This window comes from Balaenoptera ricei, chromosome 1 (genome assembly GCF_028023285.1).
Source record: "Balaenoptera ricei isolate mBalRic1 chromosome 1, mBalRic1.hap2, whole genome shotgun sequence".
Taxonomy (NCBI): Eukaryota; Metazoa; Chordata; class Mammalia; order Artiodactyla; family Balaenopteridae; genus Balaenoptera; species Balaenoptera ricei.
The window spans coordinates 118,012,492-118,030,769 of NC_082639.1; the positions used below are offsets into that span (position 1 = coordinate 118,012,492).

The following is an 18,278-nucleotide window of genomic DNA, read 5'->3' on the forward strand; positions in this document are numbered from 1 at the left end:
TGCGAGCCACAGCTACTGAGCCCGCGTGCCACAACTACTGAAGCTACGCCTAGAGCCTGTGCTCCGCAACAACAGAAGTCATCACAGTGAGAAGCCCCCGCTCGCTGAAACTAGAGAAAGCCCGCGTGCAGCAATGAAGACCCAATGCAGTTAAAAATAAATAAATAAATTTATTTAAAAAAAAAAAAAAAAAAGAAAGATATGAGGTAAAAGAGACTGACCCAGGATGGAAGTGGGGTGCGAGGCATCGCTAAGGGCACTTCTTGGGTCTGTAATTCTGTGGGTTCTGGAAGCCTGGCAGATATCAGGGTCACCCATAGGAGACCTCCTCTCCTCATGAGGTGGCTCCTACACACCCCAGCAGCCCGTTCCAATGCTGGTGGCCTTCGCATCCTACTCTTTTTTCATTTTACTTTGGCAGGAGCTCTCAGACCGACCCGCCCAGCCCCACTTGGGCCCCTTCTCCCTAACCCATTTAGGCCGTCTGGAAATTAGCTAGCTCTCCCGGCTCCGAATCTTTTGGATTCGGGGATAAAGAGGTAATTTTGGATTCTGGGGTAGCAAAGCCCGGGGCTACCCCAGAAGGGCAGGGCTCAGACACAACCAGAGAGCAGGGCTACAGCAGCGGTGCAGCTCAGGCGAGGAGTGGGGAAGGGTCCCCATGTGAGTGTCCGCCTGGCTCCGGGCGGCAGGGCACTTTCTAAGGCGCGCAGGCAGCTCGGCGATGATGCGCGAGGGGCGCCGCTGCCCGCAGCAGGAACTGCAAGTTTCTCTTGCTCAGCCTTAGAAGAGCCCACCAGGAGCGGTGGGAAGCAAGGCCCCCAGCCTCCGGTATTTAAGCGAAAGTGAAGGCCGGGTGCAGAACCCGGATGTTGTCAGGTTCGCGCTCGGCGACCCCGCCAGCTTCCAAGAGGGCGGCTGCGTGGTGCCAATAGGCGAGAAGCCCACAAGGAGGCGCGCAAGAGGCACTTCCGCCCGGTTCTCCTTCCCGCAGTCTGTGGCGGGGCAAGATGGCGACGCTCAGGGCTCTATGCGGCCTCCGGGGCGTCGCGGCCCTGGTGCTGCGGCCCGGGGCTGGGGCCCGACTGCCGATTCAGCCCACCAGGTGAGACCAAGGGCAGCCCTCGATGCGCTGTCCCCAGGGCTAGGGTTTCTCGAGTCCGGGGACTCCACGGGCCCTGTGACCCCCTATGAAAGAATGACCCAGGCCCGTGACCCCTCGCCCAGGCCTGCTCTATCGAGTTCCAGGATCCAGTGGTGCCTGCCTTGGCCGAGGGAGGAAAGAGGGTTTGAGCTCGATCTGCCGGAGGTGAAATCAGTTGGAGGGAGACTCTGCGCCTCAGTGTTAGTGATAATGTCACCCTCCCTTTATGTCCTGCTGCTTTTCCCAAACCCCTTCACGGGTGGGGCGCGACTGGTGAAAAGTCTCCTTAGACGCTGTGGAAGAAGAGGAGAGCAACCCCGATAGACTTAAAGGAGGAACATAAACCAAGAATCCCCGGGTTGGCCCCAGTGCATTGTTCTGGCCATACTTGAGCAGAGCCAAGGAGCCAGCATGCCCCACCCCCCTTTCTTTTTTTACTCTTGAGTTGACCTTGAATAAACACCTTTCTTGAGTTCACATTCACCAGGATGGGAATATGAATATGACCAGAATTTAAAGGAGCTGGGATCCCCAGCTTTGCATGCGTACGGGTGATAGGTGAAGTGATTTCAGGAATAAGTTGTTAGTAAGGATGGAACCTCTAGAATTCCAGTTTGTTCTGCCAGAGCGACACAGCTCTGTGTCAGTGACTTGGCATTGAAGAATCCAAGACACCCTTCCCTGGGCCCACCTGAAAGTGAATTGGGAACAGAGGAACCAAGCACTGTTCAGGCCCTTTGTCTAGGATGTGTCATTACCTCCCCAGAGGTGCTCGGCAATGGCAGCCAGATGTGGAATGGGCAGAGCAGTTTGGGGGTGCTGTCATGTACCCCACCAAGGAAACAGCCCACTGGAAGCCTCCACCTTGGAATGGTGAGTGCCCAGTGCCACTGTCCCAACCCACACCCCTCCATGCCCCAAGCTGATTTCTAGGTGCTCTTGACCTTTCCGTGTGAGGCAAATTTTAGCCACCAACTCTTTTTGCATCTTTAACCTTGCAACTCGACAAACGTGACAATAGTGATAATAGGAGGTATTTGTCAAGTAGAATATTCCAAGAGAAAAGAAAGAGAAGGTCCCAGCCAACCCTCGAAGATCCCTACCAAATTTATATCTTTAGCTTCAGCTTTTTCCAGAGGTTCAGTATATTTCCATCTCCCTCTCTTGACAAGGTGGTTTTTCCCACTGGCACCCAAATGAAACCTTTCTGAATACGAAACATTTTTACCCCCATCAAAACTAGCTCTTCCTTGTGATTTTTTTTTTTTATAATTAATTAATTTATTTATTTATTTATTTTTGGCTGTGTTGGGTCTTCGTTTCTGTGCAAGGGCTTTCTCTAGTTGTGGCAAGCGGCGGCAACTCTTCATCGCGGTGCGCGGGCCTCTCACTATCGCGGCCTCTGTTGTTGCGGAGCACAGGCTCCAGACGCGCAGGCTCAGTAGCTGTGGCTCACGGGCCTAGTTGCTCTGAGGCATGTGGGATCTTCCCAGATCAGGGCTCGAACCCGTGTCCCCTGCATTGGCAGGCAGATTCTCAACCACTGCGCCACCAGGGAAGCCCTTCCTTGTGATTTTTAATTTTGATCAGTGACTCCCTCATTCTCCTAATCCCTCAGGATTGAAACTTTTTAGTCACCTTTGGCTCTTTTTTCTCTCTTGCCCTCCATGTCTATGTCCAATAACATGCAGATTCTTTAACAATGTTTCACATCTGGTCATTTCTCCCTTTGTTGTTTCGATTTATTTTGTATTAGATCTTGATTATTTCGGAAGTTTCTTTGATGGGTTCTTGCCACTGATATAGTCTCCCTCCAGCTATCCTATACAGTGTCTGTGGCTTTATCTTCCCCAAACATCATTTTAGCATGTCATTCATTCTTTTGCTCGAAAACCTTTAAAGGAACTTCTAGTTACCTTTCAAAAATTTAACAGTAACAATAGCTGAGTGCTTACCGTGTGCTGAGTGTTTTTGTATGCATTATTTCACTTAGTTGTTACAACAACCCTATGAGAGTGATACTAATAGTATCCCAATTTTGAGGAAATAATGGTGTAGAGAGATTAAAAAGTGGTTGAGGACACAGGTGGATTTGTACGTGGGTCTGTCTGACTCCAAAGCCCATGGTGAAGAATTTTGGTTGCATAGGTGGACTCTGGTTTCAGATCTCAACTCTCCATTTACCAGTGAATAAAGTACCTACTTCATAGCGTTATTGTAAGGATTAAATGAGATACAGGTAACATAAACCACATAATATAGTGACTGGCTCATGCTAAGTCCTCCCTAAGTGTTATTAATAATACTGATAATTGGGGCTTCCCTGGTGGTGCAGTGGTTAAGAATCTGCCTGCCAGTGCAGGGGACACGGGTTCAAGCCCTGATCCGGGAAGATCCCACATGCCGTGGAGCAACTAAGCCCGTGCGCCACAACTACTGAGCCTGTGAGCCACAACTGCTGAAGCCCGTGCGCCTAGAGTCCGTGCTCCGCAACAAGAGAAACCACTGTAGTGAGAAGCCCACGCACCGCAACAAAGTGTAGCCCCTGCTCGCCACAACTAGAGAAAGCCCGTGTGTACCAGTGAAGACGCAGCCAAAAATAAATAAATTAAATAAATTAATTTAAAATAAATAAATAAATAAATAATACTGATAATTGAACCACTACCCCCTACCCCCTACTGCCTGCCAACACTTAATCTTCTGTCTCTTGGCAGACAAGAGTTCCATAGATATTTACTTTCTTGTTTCTAAGATTTGACATGTGTTCATTCCATAGCATGGGATGCCTCTTCTCTCTACCTATCTGAATCATTCCCTGTGTTTAAGAACCAAGTCGTATCTTGCCTCCATGAGATCTTCACAGTGTTCTTTCCTTTCTTTAAATACTTAACGGCTAAGCAACTTACTTGGCAACTTGTAAATTTGACTTGTGTTACTAGTTTCTCACATATACTTATTTCCCAAATTAAATTGTAAGCCTCTTGAGGGTAAAAACTGTCAATTAGTAGTAGTAAGAATTAAGTATACATTTCCCAATTAGTTGGCCATTCAGCAGATACATCTGGAGAGCAGTGTATCTTCGTGGTTAAGAGTGTGGAGTCTGGAGCTGACCAGGCTGAGTTAAATCCTGACTCTGCCACTTACTAACTCCGACAATTCATTTAGTCTTTCTGGCCTCAATTTCTCCAATGAGATGAGGATAATGATAGTATCAACTACTTATATGGTTGTTGAAATAATTAAATTAATTAAAATAAGTAAAGTGCTTAGAGTAGTGCCTGGCACATAATAAGGACTGTATAAGTGTTATCTATCATTATTATTATTTTTTAAAGGTATCCTGAGAGACACGGAAAGAGTGAGGCTCATGGTCCCTCTCGTCAGAAAGTTTAGATCTCCCTTCTCTTTTTCCCATCTAATGGTCTTCTTCCTGGTTATGATAAAGGTTAGGAAATCAGCAGGGTATGGAATGGTGAGATGGAAAGTCTCCAGGGAGATGCTAACTCCTTGCTGTCTTTTGGGGGTTCTCAAAGGAATTACCATTTGGCTCAACTATTTCCCACTTCTCAGATGTGGACCCTCCAAAGGACACGTTGGTGTCGAACCTGACCCTGAACTTTGGGCCCCAGCACCCAGCAGCCCATGGAGTCCTGCGGCTAGTGATGGAATTGAGTGGGGAGATGGTGCGCAAGTGCGACCCTCACATCGGGCTGCTGCACCGAGGCACCGAGAAGCTCATTGAATACAAGACCTATCTGCAGGTGTGGGGGGTGAACGGGGACCTGTTGACAGGACCTGGGGATGCTTTAACCTGGGTCTTTGCCAGTTCGCTGCCCCAAAACCCCAGGGGAGGAGGGTGTTGAGAGGAGTAGCCCGTTGAGGTTATTAGGATAGTTTTGGTTGGGAGGATGGAGGGGTGTGGCAGGGGATGCTTGACTTGGATCATGTGGACTTGGTTTATCAAACAGAAATACTTTGGACCTGGAGCTACACTCCTAGCTCTTCTCGGGCTGACTTTTGGCTGACCCCTTTATCCTTACTCTAGTGCCTCAGTTTCCCTGCTCTAATGTCATACTAGTACGTCAAAGCTGGTGTCCTTGGGGTCAGGGAAAGAGGAGAGAGACGTCAGCTCCCCAGGTTTAACAGCTGATTCTTGTATCTTCCAGCATTCTAAGTTTGTTTTCGAAATACTCAGTGAGTCAGAGTGACCGGGAGGGAGTTTGTAACAGAGTTTGCTGTTTTTAGGAGAACTCTGTGACCCAAATAATGAGGGTCAGATTTGAAGAAATTGGATCTGGCATAGGAATCTGAAGTTTTTTTCTCACTGTCATGAAGAAAGCTCTTGATAACAGAGGACGATGGGGTTAGGATTTAGAATCAGCTGACTAGAATGTGATTCCCCCAAAGAGTCCAGGCAATGATGGTTTCTGGTCCCAGAGTCCATGGAGTTAACCCCTGTAGCTTTATCCCACGTCACAGTGACATCAGGGCAAGAACTGGCTGTTCCAAGGCAAGGCGTCTTAGCTCCGCCTCCTTCCTGGAAGCTGAAGCTGGTTCAGCGTACAGCTGGGACTTAGCTTTCTTGGTATTCTGGGGAAGAACCATTTCTACCTGACTCTTCCTCCAGAAACAAATCCCATTCTTCTTGGTGTTCTTAATTTCCTCCTGAGATTACCTTTCTCCTGCAGTATCTCAGAGAGGCGTTCTTCTTTGACAGAGGCGTCACTTGGCCCAGAAGACTTGGTTGGCAGTGGTGTGCTGGAGCTAACTCATACTGGCTCACAAGAACAGACTGTTAAATTTTCAGAAATTTTGTGAGCCAGTTGTTAAACACAGCTGTTATTAAAAATCACATTATACTAGCTTGCGATTTAATATATTAAAAATCAAGGTAAGAAGTATCAAAATCCATGCCTTCATTATTTTACTACATTTTTCTACGCTGTGCTCTTTAGGTATTTACTTCCATTGTATCTGTATAGTGGAAATACTGTGTAATGGTGTGCTACTCGGCCCAGTGCTGTCTGTGGTCAGTTACATAATGTTGGTAGTTTAAAGTGGGACTCGTAGGAGTATTTTCACCATGGAAATTGGCAAACACGACAAATTGGGGTCCCCCCACCTTCACCCCTTCAGTGTGTTTCATCCTGCCTTCCTGAGGCTCCTGAGGTTGGGAAGGTTTATGTAGCACTGACCTCTGATGCCCACTGAGAGCAGTGCTTCTAGCAGCCAGACTGAGGGTTCCTTGGCCTGTTAGATGTGATCCCGATTCCTCCCTCTTCCCAGGCCCTTCCATACTTTGACCGGCTAGACTATGTGTCCATGATGTGTAATGAACAGGCCTATTCACTGGCTGTGGAGAAGTTGCTCAACATCCAGCCTCCTCCTCGGGCACAGTGGATCCGAGGTACGCCCCATCCCCTTCTTCCTGTGGCCCACTGAGAGTACAGCATAGTGCCTCTGCCCCCCAGCTTAGGAGCGCCGAACCGGAGCTTAGTATGCAGACTCCAGGCTCTGCCCAGAACTGCTCTGTCAGCCTGGATCCTTGGCTCCTATATCCTTCTCTTCTTGTCTTCACCTCTCTACAGTGCTGTTTGGAGAAATCACTCGGCTTTTGAACCACATCATGGCTGTGACCACACATGCCCTGGACATTGGGGCCATGACCCCTTTCTTCTGGATGTTTGAAGAAAGGGAGAAGGTATGAGAAGGAGGAAAGAATAGGACAAGGGAAGGAGGTGCCAGAGGTAGAGAAGGTATGAAGGAGACGAGAGTAAAAGGAGAGAGAACGTTTAGGGGGAGAAGGTATATTTAACCTGGGTTATATTCTTGAGGAGCTAACCATGTCATGAGGGGTTGGTTGGGCACCAGCAGGCTGGGGGTGGGGGAGTAGGCCATCATGGTGTTTGACTTAGGGGCCCAGGACTTTGTCACTAATTCCCAGTGTGTCCTATCAAGATGTTTGAGTTCTACGAGCGAGTGTCTGGGGCTCGGATGCATGCTGCTTATGTCCGGCCAGGAGGTGTGCACCAGGTGAGCAGGATCCCCTGCCTCTCTTAATGTCCAGTCCTTGCTTGTATCCTCTGTGGCCACTGGAGGGCAGCCCTGGCTGATGGAAGCGCTAACCCTGTATCCCTGAGGCAGAGCTGGCTTTCCTTAGTGGAGACTGCACTCACTATCGATTCTCCATTTGTCTTCTAGGACCTACCCCTTGGGCTTATGGATGACATTTATGAGTTTTCTAAGAACTTCTCTCTTCGCATTGATGAGCTGGAGGAGGTAAGATAGGAGTCAGTGGGAAAAATCCCTCTTTTGCCCCAAGAGGATCTGTGGGATTTTAATCCCTAGTTGTAAAGAAATAACAGAGGTATTTGAAGAGTGTCATGAAGAGTGTTCACACACCAGCTCTCTTGCTCAACAGATGCTGACCAACAATAGGATCTGGCAAAATCGGACAGTCGACATTGGGGTTGTAACAGCAGAAGACGCCCTTAACTATGGTTTTAGGTGTGAGGAATAAGACTTCTCTCCTTAGGGGCGGGTGGGTTCCAGCTTAATCTCTTGGCTTCAGGTGTGGCGCCTTCCTTGCCATGCTGTCTTTGTATCCCATGCCCAGAGCGTGCGGGAGGGAGAGGGGAGACTGAGGAAGAGAGCATGCCTCTTTTCTTGGTTTGTGGAAAGTGACCCTTGGTCCCGTTATACTCTCTACAGCGGGGTAATGCTCCGGGGCTCGGGCATCCAGTGGGACCTGCGGAAGACCCAGCCCTATGATGTTTATGACCAGGTGGAGTTTGATGTTCCTATTGGCTCTCGAGGGGACTGCTATGATAGGTGAGGCCCAGATCCCTTCTTAGCGCATTGTCCAGCTAGTTTCCCCTATCTAACTTTTCTCTTGACTACTTTCTTCTTTCTCATACTTTCCAGTATCTATTGGAGCTCTTGTGTATGTTAAACTAGGTTGCTTTTCAAAGCACTTGCACCTATGAGACATTTTATTTTACCCTTACATTCTTCTTATGTCTTAGATGGAACTAGTTTTGGCTGCATCTTATAGCTGAGAAAGCTGAAGCAGAAAAGTTAGAGATTAGCCTGGGATATTATTCTGTTAGTAGTGCTTGAGACAAGAATCCTCCTGATCCAGTGCTCTTTCCACTAGATTCTCAGCTTCAAATTCCATTCCTCTTTACTGACGCCAAGAAAAATTTGCTACTGTTTTCTTTTTGAGTCACTTTGACTCTCACCTGTTCTATACTCCAAAAAATGTTTAAGAGGGTAATTAAAGAGGGAAATACTACAGGACATGGTCTGAGAAAACTAGGAGAGGATTTGGTCTGAGAAAACTAGGAGAGGGCCCAGTACTCTAATCAGAAGACTGTAGGTTTTATATGGGTGGCCAGGCCAAGCAGAGATGCTGTACTAGGAGAAAAGAATGAGGAAAGTTACCTAGCACTCTTCAGTTTGGCCAAGGGCATCTTCCCAGCCTCACATCTGATCCTCTGGCTGCTCTTCTCTTGCTCCGAGTCTGTCTCATCTACTTCAGGTACCTGTGTCGGGTGGAGGAGATGCGCCAGTCCCTTCGAATCATCTTACAGTGTCTGAACAAGATGCCTCCCGGGGAGATCAAGGTTGATGATGCCAAAGTGTCTCCACCAAAACGAGCAGAGATGAAGGTTAACTATAGGGGGAGGGAAAAGGGGGAAAGGGGGCAGCGGCTGGGGAGGAGTACCTTTGGATTAAATCCTACTTTTCAGTTTTCCTTTTTCAAATAATTCACTGTATAAGATTCTTAACCTCCCGTAGCCTCCTCTCTTTTTCTGTAACTTCTCTGCTCATTGACTTACATGTGGGATTTTAGACTCCCTGGGGGTAGAGATTATTTTCTGTGTGTGGGTACACCTGCCATACAGTTTGGATCTGGCTTGTTGATGCTCCGTTTTTCCTCTCTCCAGACTTCTATGGAGTCACTGATTCATCACTTTAAGTTGTATACTGAGGGCTACCAAGTTCCTCCAGGGGCCACATACACTGCCATCGAGGCTCCTAAGGTGAGGCAAGAAGGGGAAGGAAAGGACAGTATGTGGAGTGGGTGACTGGAGATGGATGTTCAGTTAAATGCTTGTTCATCAGTGAGAGAGAGGACGTGAGGGTGAATAGAGAGGTTTTTGTTGGCAGAGGAAAGGGTTCTTCCTGTTAATGGAGGCAGCCAACCTTCTTCCTTGGACAGGGAGAATTTGGGGTGTACCTGGTGTCTGATGGCAGCAGCCGCCCTTATCGATGCAAGATCAAGGCTCCTGGTTTTGCCCACCTGGTAAGAACCAACCCCAAAGATTCTAACGCTAATACATGAATCCAGTAATTAATGACCTTGGTTGAGATTTTTATGAACTTTCACTCCTCCTCCTTCTACCCTGCTTATCTTGCCTAACACTATTGCTGTCTTAATCTCTGCAGGCTGGTTTGGACAAGATGTCTAAGGGACACATGTTGGCGGACGTCGTTGCCATCATAGGTACAAGGCCTGTTGTGTAGTAGAGGTGTTCTAGGCAAGGGAGTTTGAGACTCTGATTGGGGACAGAAACTGAACACTTCCTGTTCAACATAGACGATGGGCATAGACTCAGATCCTCAAATCCTCAGTTTCCTGAGCACAGTAATGAGTTCTAGATTCTTGGTAACATCACTTTTTTTCTCCTCCCCCTGACCTCCTAGGTACCCAAGATATTGTGTTTGGAGAAGTAGATCGGTGAGCACGGGAACAGCATTGGACCTCCCTGCCTACCTGCTTCTTCTGCAGAGCCTGTCCATCGTTGGGAATGGGACTCTGTGTGTGTGTGTGTGTGTGTGTGTGTGTACACGTACATGAATGCTTAGCTGTCAGGCTTTCTGTGCATGTACTGGAAAAGGAGAAATTGTAATAAATTAGCCGCCTTCTGGCCCCAAGCCCAAACTTCTGGTATGTCTTTCTCAGTATCTTACTGTCTTTCACTTTTTTTTTTTTTTAATTTATTTTTGGCTGTGTTGGGTCTTCGTTTCTGTGCGAGGGCTTTCTCTAGTTGCGGCAAGTGGGGGCCACTCTTCATCGCGGTGTGGGGGGCCACTCTTCATCGCGGTGCGCGGGCCTCTCACTATTGCGGCCTCTCTTGTTGCGGGGCACAGGCTCCAGACACGCAGGCTCAGTAGTTGTGGCTCATGGGCCCAGTTGCTCTGCGGCATGACCAGGAGCTCCAGACCAGGGCTCGAACCCGTGTCCCCTGCATTGGCAGGCAGATTCTCAACCACTGCGCCACCAGGGAAGTCCCTGTCTTTCACTTTGATGGGAAACTTATGAGTGTTAACCCTCTACTTCTCTGTTAGACTCTGTCCTTAGCAGTTTTTTCTGTTCATCTCCACCCCTTTTGTGACTCTTGTCCTTTCCACTTCTCCATTGCCCATTTCCTCTTTTTCCCTTACTTCCTCCCTGCCGAAACCTTGCTGCCCACACTAGTTGGTAAACTTCTCAAATCAAGACTGGGTACAAAGTTCCAGGTGGGAGAGAAAGGGGCTATCATGGGGTCTTAGGGAATTTTGAGGGGCAAGTTATCAGAGCTCTGTCTCTGAACAGGGCTAGAGTGAGATGGCGGGTTTAGATAGCCTTTCCCAAGCATGGGTGTTGCCTCTTTCCATGGTAGCAGGGCCTTGGTCACTGAAGGACGGAGGCATAGGAGACCAGATCTCGTAGCTCCCTTAGTTGGCCCTTCTGGGAGCCGCCCGGTCTCTAGTGCAGGAAGGGGAAGGGGCCAGAGCTCAGAGGAAGGCGTGGCAGGAAGGGGACAGCTCTGTGGTCAGGGAGCCGCTCGCAGAGCACAGCTGCACAGTGCCATCGGAGCATCCGATCCCCAGCTCACGGCCCCTCGGCCCCTGCCCAAGATGTTTCCAGCAGTGGTCTTGCTCTTACTCCTTTTGGTTGAACAAGCAGGTAAGAGGCTTTGCTGAGGGACAGTGAGCTGGGCTCCAGGGTGGGAATCAAGGGCGTGTGTCTGAGGGCTGAGGCAGGGACAGGCAGAGGAAGGCTGGCACTGGGAGGATGGGCACAGAGACCCTGAGGCTGGCCCTGTCCAGTCTCTCTCAGGGCGCAGGAACTGTAGTTCCCTCCTTTCTTGTCCCCTTCTTACTTTTTCAGGACTGATACACACGTAAGTCTTCAGTTTGGCAGAGGAGGGGAGTGGATGTATGACATGAAAAGCTGGTCTGGGGAAAAATTCCGTTTCCCATGATCAGCATTTTCTGTGGGGTGCCTTTGGTCTTATCCATTGGGAGCTGATCTCTAGCTGGTTAAATAATATTTATAAAGCCCCCTTTAGGAAGGCAGGGGCCTGTCCTTGTGTTTAGGAGTGAGGCAGAGATAGTCAAATACGTGATTGCGGCTTCTGTGGGTCATCACTAAGGCACAGTTGATGTGAGGGTGGGCAGCGTACAATGCCCAGTTCCAGAGAGCTGAGCGTCAGCTGAGAAATGCAGGCAGAAATGGGAAGTCCTCTGCATCTCTGAGGCTCCAGGCGTTCTCTAAACTCTCCTCACTCTGTTTGGATTGTCTGTGTTTTGAAGAGGGATAGTTACAGCTGGGGTTCGGGGAGGAAGAGGTTAGTGAAACTTCAGGGAAAGTGGGGAAATTAAAAGAGATGGACCGGGATGGAGTTCCACCAGCCCAGCTGTGAAGATGGAGGGAAGGACTAAGTGAGCGGCCAGTCTGCTGCCATGGGATGAGGGAGCAGGGGCACCGAGGCATAAAAGAGAGGGCACAAACTTGGAAAGCAGAAAGCCTGAATTTGAATTCCAGCTCTGGCACTTAATGCTATGACCCTAAATGAATTACTTAAGCTTTTCTGAGCCTTGGTTTCGTCATCTACAAAATGGCGATGATGTTTCCCTCACGGGGTAGTTTGAGATTTATGTAATAACCGTCTGTGAAAGAGCGTCACAGAATAAAACGTACTTCACCCGTATGTCACATGCCCATGAGCTCTTCTGATAGGGGTCAGAGCAGATAGAGGCTGGACTTTATTTGATTTTTTTCCTTGCACCAAACTTCCTCTCTCAGTGGCCCATTGTGAGTAACAGGGCAGAGTACCCAGAGCCGGAATCCATACAGCTTGTGGTCATTCCCTTGAGCCTGGGCTAACACACTCGCTCAGCCTTATGTGCAGAGCCATCGGTATCTATAAGGCCAAGGAAAGCAGGCACCTTGTTTTTACATATTTAAGTGTCTTAGTTGGGTGGGGGGGGACAGAAAGCGATGTGGCTGAGGCTAGATGACTCATAATAGAGTGATTGCCTTCCCTCCTTTCCTCAGCTCACACTCTTCCTGTCCAGCCCTTAGCCACAGGTCACAGGACTTAGCAGAGACACCCCTGTGGTTTCTTTGCTGAAATTTTTCACTGCCTCCACTCACTTTACCCCCCTGGGCTGAGGTTTTGGTCTTGGCTCAGTGAACTCAAATGGGTCCCTTGAGGGCTATGGAGTGCTCAGTGGTATCTGAGGAACCCACAGTGCTAAAAAGAGAGGGTTGGGGGCTGAGGGGGAAGCTCTCATCTCTCAGAACCTATAAGTTCCATCACAGGAGAACTGTTCACACTTCCTGTCCTACCCCTACCCTAGGGTGAGGAAGAAGAGGGAGAGGTGAGAGAAATAGGAATCTAGAGAGGAAGATGAAGTTTATTCCCTGGGATGGTGCCCCTCCAAGCCCCGTCCTACCTCCCAGAGCCCTTTCTTTCTCTCCTCTGAGCACCAGATCTTTCCTGCTGCCCCTGACCCCATGGGTACCCTCTGTCCCCTCAGCGGGCCTGGGAGAGCCTCAGCTCTGCTATATCCTGGATGCGATCCTGTTTCTATATGGTATTATCCTCACCCTGCTCTACTGTCGACTCAAGGTAAGGCTGGGCAGAGTGGGGTGAGGGCTGGAAGGAGAAGTGGGAGGGTGGTGGCAGCATGGCTCCAAAGAGAGGGAATAAAAGGGGCTCCCCTACAGCGTTTGGAGGTGGGGTTGGGCCACTAACTTCACCTGTACTAATGGCCTTTCCCCTACTCCAGCTGCAGGTGCGAAAGGCAGCTACAGCCAGCCTTGAGGTATGGACCCTTCCTCAACTGGGTATCAACAATTTTTCAGTCTCTCAGCCCTTCTGGGGCCTTAGCCTTGGGATCTGAGATCTCTGGGGAGCATGGGACTCAGGTGCTGATCTGTATAAGCTTCAGAGGTCCCCCTCCTACCTCATCCTACCCACCCTGCCACCTAGCCAAATCACAAGTAAAATATTCAACAGGTGACGAGGAAGAGTCAAGTGCAGAGTGACAAGGAGTACATGAGAGAGTTGTATGTTGTGTGTATATGTGTGTTGGTAGCCATATGGGAAAATGTGCATTCATGCCCCAGAGTATCCATGGGAGTGCCCTCTAGCCCAAGGGGGCCAGCCACCCCTGGCCACATAGCTCCCTGGGTAGGGAAGAAGATGCTGAGGGGCCCTGGAGGAGATGTGGGTTTCTAATGCCTTGCCCCTTTTACCTCTGCAGAAATCAGATGGCATTTACACGGTGAGTGAACCTGCCTCCCAACCCCAGTCCCAAGAAGTCAGCAGAAGAGGGTGGGCTTTTGAGTGAACTTTGGAAGGGGTAGGGCCTCTGGGGGTGGGTAGGAGGCTCTATGATGGGCTCAAGCTCCTGACTATCCTCTGACTTCCACCTCCAGGGCCTGAGCACCCGGAACCAGGAGACTTATGAGACCCTGAAGCATGAGAAACCGCCACAATAACTTTAGAACAGATGCCCTTGGTCACTTCCTTCTTCCACTCTCCTCCCAGCCCTCGTAGCTGGCATCACATATGCCTCCCCGCCGTTAATGCCAGCTGACCCTATCCCTGTAATGACGCTATGCCCCCCATTAATAGACACCAGTGATTCCTCCTCCCTGTCAAAGGCCTCAGATGCTCTTCATTAATGTTTATATTCTAGTCTCACCTCTTTATGCCACCCTTCTCCTCTTCCCCATCCCCAACTCCCACTAAACGATGGGAAGGGAAGGGACTAACATCAATAAAGCTACCACAGACTGGACTCTATTCATTCATTTATTTAACATACATTTACTCAGCCTCTACTAGCCTAGGCTGGATACTGAAGATATCACAAGGCAAATTTAGTTCCTGACCTTCCATAACTCATAGTCTAATAGACCAGAGCTGTTCTGCTTGATTGAGGGATGAATGCTGACTGTGACTGGGGGAAGGATGAGACCCTTGACCCCCAGGCTCTCTAGCAGGGTGCTGGAGCAGGGCGTAATGTGTTGGGAGTCTAGGCACATTCAGAGACATTTGAACCCAAGAAGTGACTTCCGCACCCAGCTTGGCCCTCTGTGTCTGACAACTGAAACAAGGTTGGGTTGCGGAGAAGCCTGGCTGTCCAACCCCAAATAGTCACCAGTCCAGATCAGAGTGGGCTTCAGGGAGCAGTGTGAGCACAGCTCGCAATATACGTGCATATGGGCATTAGCATAGCTGAAAAGCCAAACATGCAGAAGGGATGGTGTGACAAAAGCTTGTGTGATGCTCCCAATGGAAGGTTTTATGGGAACAGTGTTTTCAGTGGATTCTGGGGCAAGAGGGACCTGAGGGAGCCAGGTCTGGGTTGGAGGAGGGTAAGGCAAAGGGGAGCAAGTCAGGTCCAGATGGGAGGCCAGTTCCTCCAACCACATGGGTGAGTGGTGAAGAAATCCCTCTTCTCAGTGCCTGTCCTATTTCTAGGCAGGATTCCCTGGTAGTATCTGAATCCCATCTGATGCTGTCAGTTCTACCTCTGATCCAGCAGCCCTGTCCAAATGGGTCCAGAGTCTCCAGGCTTACCCCTAGCAACCCCCTATGCTGGGCAATACTTTGTACTGCATGGTGACTTACACTTTTCAATGTGTTTTCCATCCTGTCGTACCATTTGATCCGCTCATTAACACTGTGAGGAAATTCAGGCTCTTTGAAGTTAATTAACCTGTCCAATGTCATCTTGCAAGTGACGGACAGATCTCTGTCCCTGAACGTTTCACCACATGAGGAAAAAAAAAAAAAAGATACTGAGAAAGAAAGGGGAAGAAAGTAATCACGAGTGGTAAGGGTCTTAAAGCCCAGACTGAAGAGGTTGATCAGTATACAGAAGAGCGGGGGAGGGATAGATTGGGAGTTTGGGATTGACATGTACACACTGCTATAGTTAAAATAGATAACCAACAAGGACCTACTGTATAGCACAGGGAACTCTGTTCAATACTCTGTAATAACCTAAATGGACAAAGAATTTGAAATAGAACAGATACATATATATGTATAACTGAATCACTCTGCTGTACACCTGAAACACAACATTGTTAATCAACAAAACTCCAATATAAAATAAAAATTAAAAAAATATATATATATATACAGAAGAAATTGGAGCTATCTCTGGTGTCTGGGGAAAAGGTGATTTCAGATGAGATATGAGGAATGAGTTGGGGTAGAGAAGTAACTATTTTAAATATAAAGTGAAGTAAACTTTTATTGGAAAATGCCCATTTTCCCATTTTGGGATTGTGAGTCTCCTGCATCAGTCCAGCCTGACCTCCATTCCATTTTGATTTAATCCAGGTGTCACAGCTACCAAAATTTCTCAAGTCCCACATGTCCATTAAGTTGGAGACCTGTTAGGCCTTTAACTGGCTACCACGTCTACTAGCTCCAGGCTCTAAGATGGCTACCAGAACTTGGGCCAGTTCCATGAATAGCACCCAGATAACAGTGGGGGAGAAGCTTGGAATGGGTGTTCCCAGACAGGGGGTCTAGGTGAGAGGTTTCAAATGGAAGGATTAGAGCACCTTCAGGGAGAGGAGTCTTTTATTGCAGGATGGGGGGAAGCACAGTGTTCCCCTGGCTCAGAAGGGAAGGGAGGGGCCTTGGGTGACAACTTTGAGCTCATTTTTGGGAAGCTTTCTCCTCTTCATGGTATGATAGAGGAAATTCTGAAGGGTGCTCTCATTTCCCGTGACCTCCAGGAGTCTAGGGATTCAGCTCATGAACCTTTCATGCCTTTCAAGGTACCATGTCCACGGCAAAGTCTCTTTAGTTTCTCCTGCAGGGCCATTCCCAGGCCTGTAGAAAAATTCCTGGGGTTTGGAGAAGAGTCACAGGCACCCTTACCCTGTCATTTCCATCACTGGTCTCTTCAACCCTTTCTCCACCCCTTCACACCAAAACCCCTCTCCTGTTAGAAGCAGATTTCTCTTTGTTCTCCCTCCTCCTCCTCCTCCACTACCCCTACTTTTCCCAGTCCCCAAAACATACCAGGCTCACAACTTGATTCCTTCAATATTTATTGTAGAAAACAAGGAGTAGGTAGGAAGAGGAGCTCTAGGCCTGGCCAGTGGGTGTTCCAGGGGCCAGCTGGGGATGGAAGACAACAGTCTAGACAATGCACTTGGCAACAGGTTGTGTTTTGAGGTCCATAACACTGCTCAAGAAGTTAACCAGATCAGTTCCAGCCTTCTTGACCAGGGGCGTCAGCTGCTCCTGTGCCTTCTCAAAGTAGGCCCTGGATATGTGAGGGATTAGAAGTCAGGATGAGGGACTGGTAGGGGCCTTCTTGGTGGTGGGAGGTGAGACCCAAGTCCCCAAACTCTAGTGCCTGGTCTATCCTGGCATGGCAAAGCTCCTAGGAGGAGAGGCAAGCCCTCCGCTGGGCAGAGGAACAGACCATAGAGATAGAAATTCAAAGCCCAGTTCCTGCTACCCCTATCTGTCCAAGAGGTCCATGGGATCTGTGGGGTGATGAAGGAATTTTCTCTACAATTTAAACCTCATCCTCCCTAACCCCCACCCCTTACCTCAGTCTTCTGTAGGACCTCCCAGCTTCCCCTCTTTCTCTCCATAGCCCCCTGGTCCATGAACCCCCTTTGTTGAGACTTACTTGGCCTGGATTTGAAGCTCTGAACCCTTGGCCTTCTCCAGCAGGTCCTTGCCATAGTCGGTCACAATCTGGAAGTACTGAGAGACCAGGCTCTGCAGATTCAGCTCCTCTGCCTGTCTCCGAACCAAAGCCCCTGCACATACACAGAAACACACACACGCACACACACACACACACACACACACACACACATCCTCAGCTGAGTTCCCAACAATAAGTCCCACATCTCTGCCAGTATTCAGCCTCAGCTCTCAGCTCTCTCCCCGAACAGGTATCCAGCTCCAGGTCTTTGGATGCGCTTTCTGGGCTTTAGAGAGGGAATGATTTTTCTTTTAAGCTCTCTGGTTGCCAGACCTGGGCATAGGAGAACAGACAGATGGGCAGCTAGGACCCAAGCACCTTTTCCTCCTTGGGACCCCTCTTCATACCGCACCCACCTTCAAGGCTACAGATGGTAAGGAGCAGCACGGCCATTGCAAGCAGCTTCATGGTGTTAATGGAAGGGAAAGTGGCCTGCGAACAGGTGCGGGCAAGGAAGGTCACTGAAGCGAATGGGCTTCAGCCCCTCCCCAGAGACCCCTACCTACATGTCCACGCCAACCTGGTTCCCTCCTTTTCTACAGTTAAATCTTTGGATGCTGCCCACATCTCTTACTCCCTTACTTTACCTAGTCAGCGTTGCTGTCCTTGCCGTCTGTGCCTGGCCTGGCTAGGGAGGCAGGGGTTATATATCTGTATGCTTCCCCACCCCCCTGTCAGGTGACAAGTACTTTGGAGGAGTCCAGTGGGGCAGGGGCTATCCTGGAGTAAACAAGTTAGAGAAATGGGGGGAGGAGAGGACAGCACGTAGGGGACTCATGGTGATGGGGTAAGAGGCAGGGGATGCAGGCCTTAATGGATGCCAAAGGGGTATACTTTAGGCCTATTCAAGATCCATTCCTTTGGGGCCTGGGCCCAGTAGTCCTTGGATTTGAATTCTTCAGAAAGCAGGATTCCTAGGGTTTTTTTCCCTGGAAAGCTCTGACATATCAAGCCCTTAGCCCTTGGTATCTTTGTCCCATTATGGGTATATTTCATCTCCCAACCCTATCCCCTGTCACTGCAACTTGGCAGAGAGGTATTGGGGAACAGATGAAAGGACATAAAATCAGAGACACGGGTGAGGGGAATGCAGGTT

At 49.1% G+C, this 18,278-nt stretch overlaps 3 protein-coding genes across 3 annotated transcripts; 2 read left to right on the forward strand and 1 right to left on the reverse strand.

The window, feature by feature from the left end:
• The first annotated feature begins 984 nt into the window (after positions 1–984).
• NDUFS2 (NADH:ubiquinone oxidoreductase core subunit S2) lies at positions 985–10,094 on the forward strand. Its single transcript, XM_059934973.1, has 14 exons — positions 985–1,105; positions 1,911–2,017; positions 4,718–4,908; positions 6,434–6,554; positions 6,736–6,848; positions 7,106–7,180; positions 7,349–7,426; positions 7,569–7,654; positions 7,859–7,978; positions 8,688–8,817; positions 9,097–9,192; positions 9,372–9,455; positions 9,599–9,656; positions 9,857–10,094. The coding sequence occupies exons 1-14, from the start codon at positions 1,011–1,013 to the stop codon at positions 9,892–9,894; spliced, it is 1,392 nt and encodes a 463-aa protein (XP_059790956.1). The 5' UTR covers positions 985–1,010; the 3' UTR covers positions 9,895–10,094.
• Positions 10,095–10,193: 99 nt separating this feature from the next.
• On the forward strand, positions 10,194–14,230 carry FCER1G (Fc epsilon receptor Ig). The gene is made up of 5 exons (XM_059902881.1): positions 10,194–11,102; positions 12,962–13,053; positions 13,214–13,249; positions 13,691–13,711; positions 13,866–14,230. Exons 1-5 carry the CDS (start codon positions 10,790–10,792, stop codon positions 13,926–13,928), a joined length of 525 nt encoding a protein of 174 aa, XP_059758864.1. The 5' UTR covers positions 10,194–10,789; the 3' UTR covers positions 13,929–14,230.
• A 2,347-nt stretch (positions 14,231–16,577) lies between these two features.
• On the reverse strand, positions 16,578–17,590 carry APOA2 (apolipoprotein A2). Its single transcript, XM_059902892.1, has 3 exons — positions 17,539–17,590; positions 17,102–17,234; positions 16,578–16,726 (listed from the first exon to the last, which is right to left on the reverse strand). Exons 1-3 carry the CDS (start codon positions 17,588–17,590, stop codon positions 16,600–16,602), a joined length of 312 nt encoding a protein of 103 aa, XP_059758875.1. The 3' UTR covers positions 16,578–16,599.
• Positions 17,591–18,278: the final 688 nt, after the last annotated feature.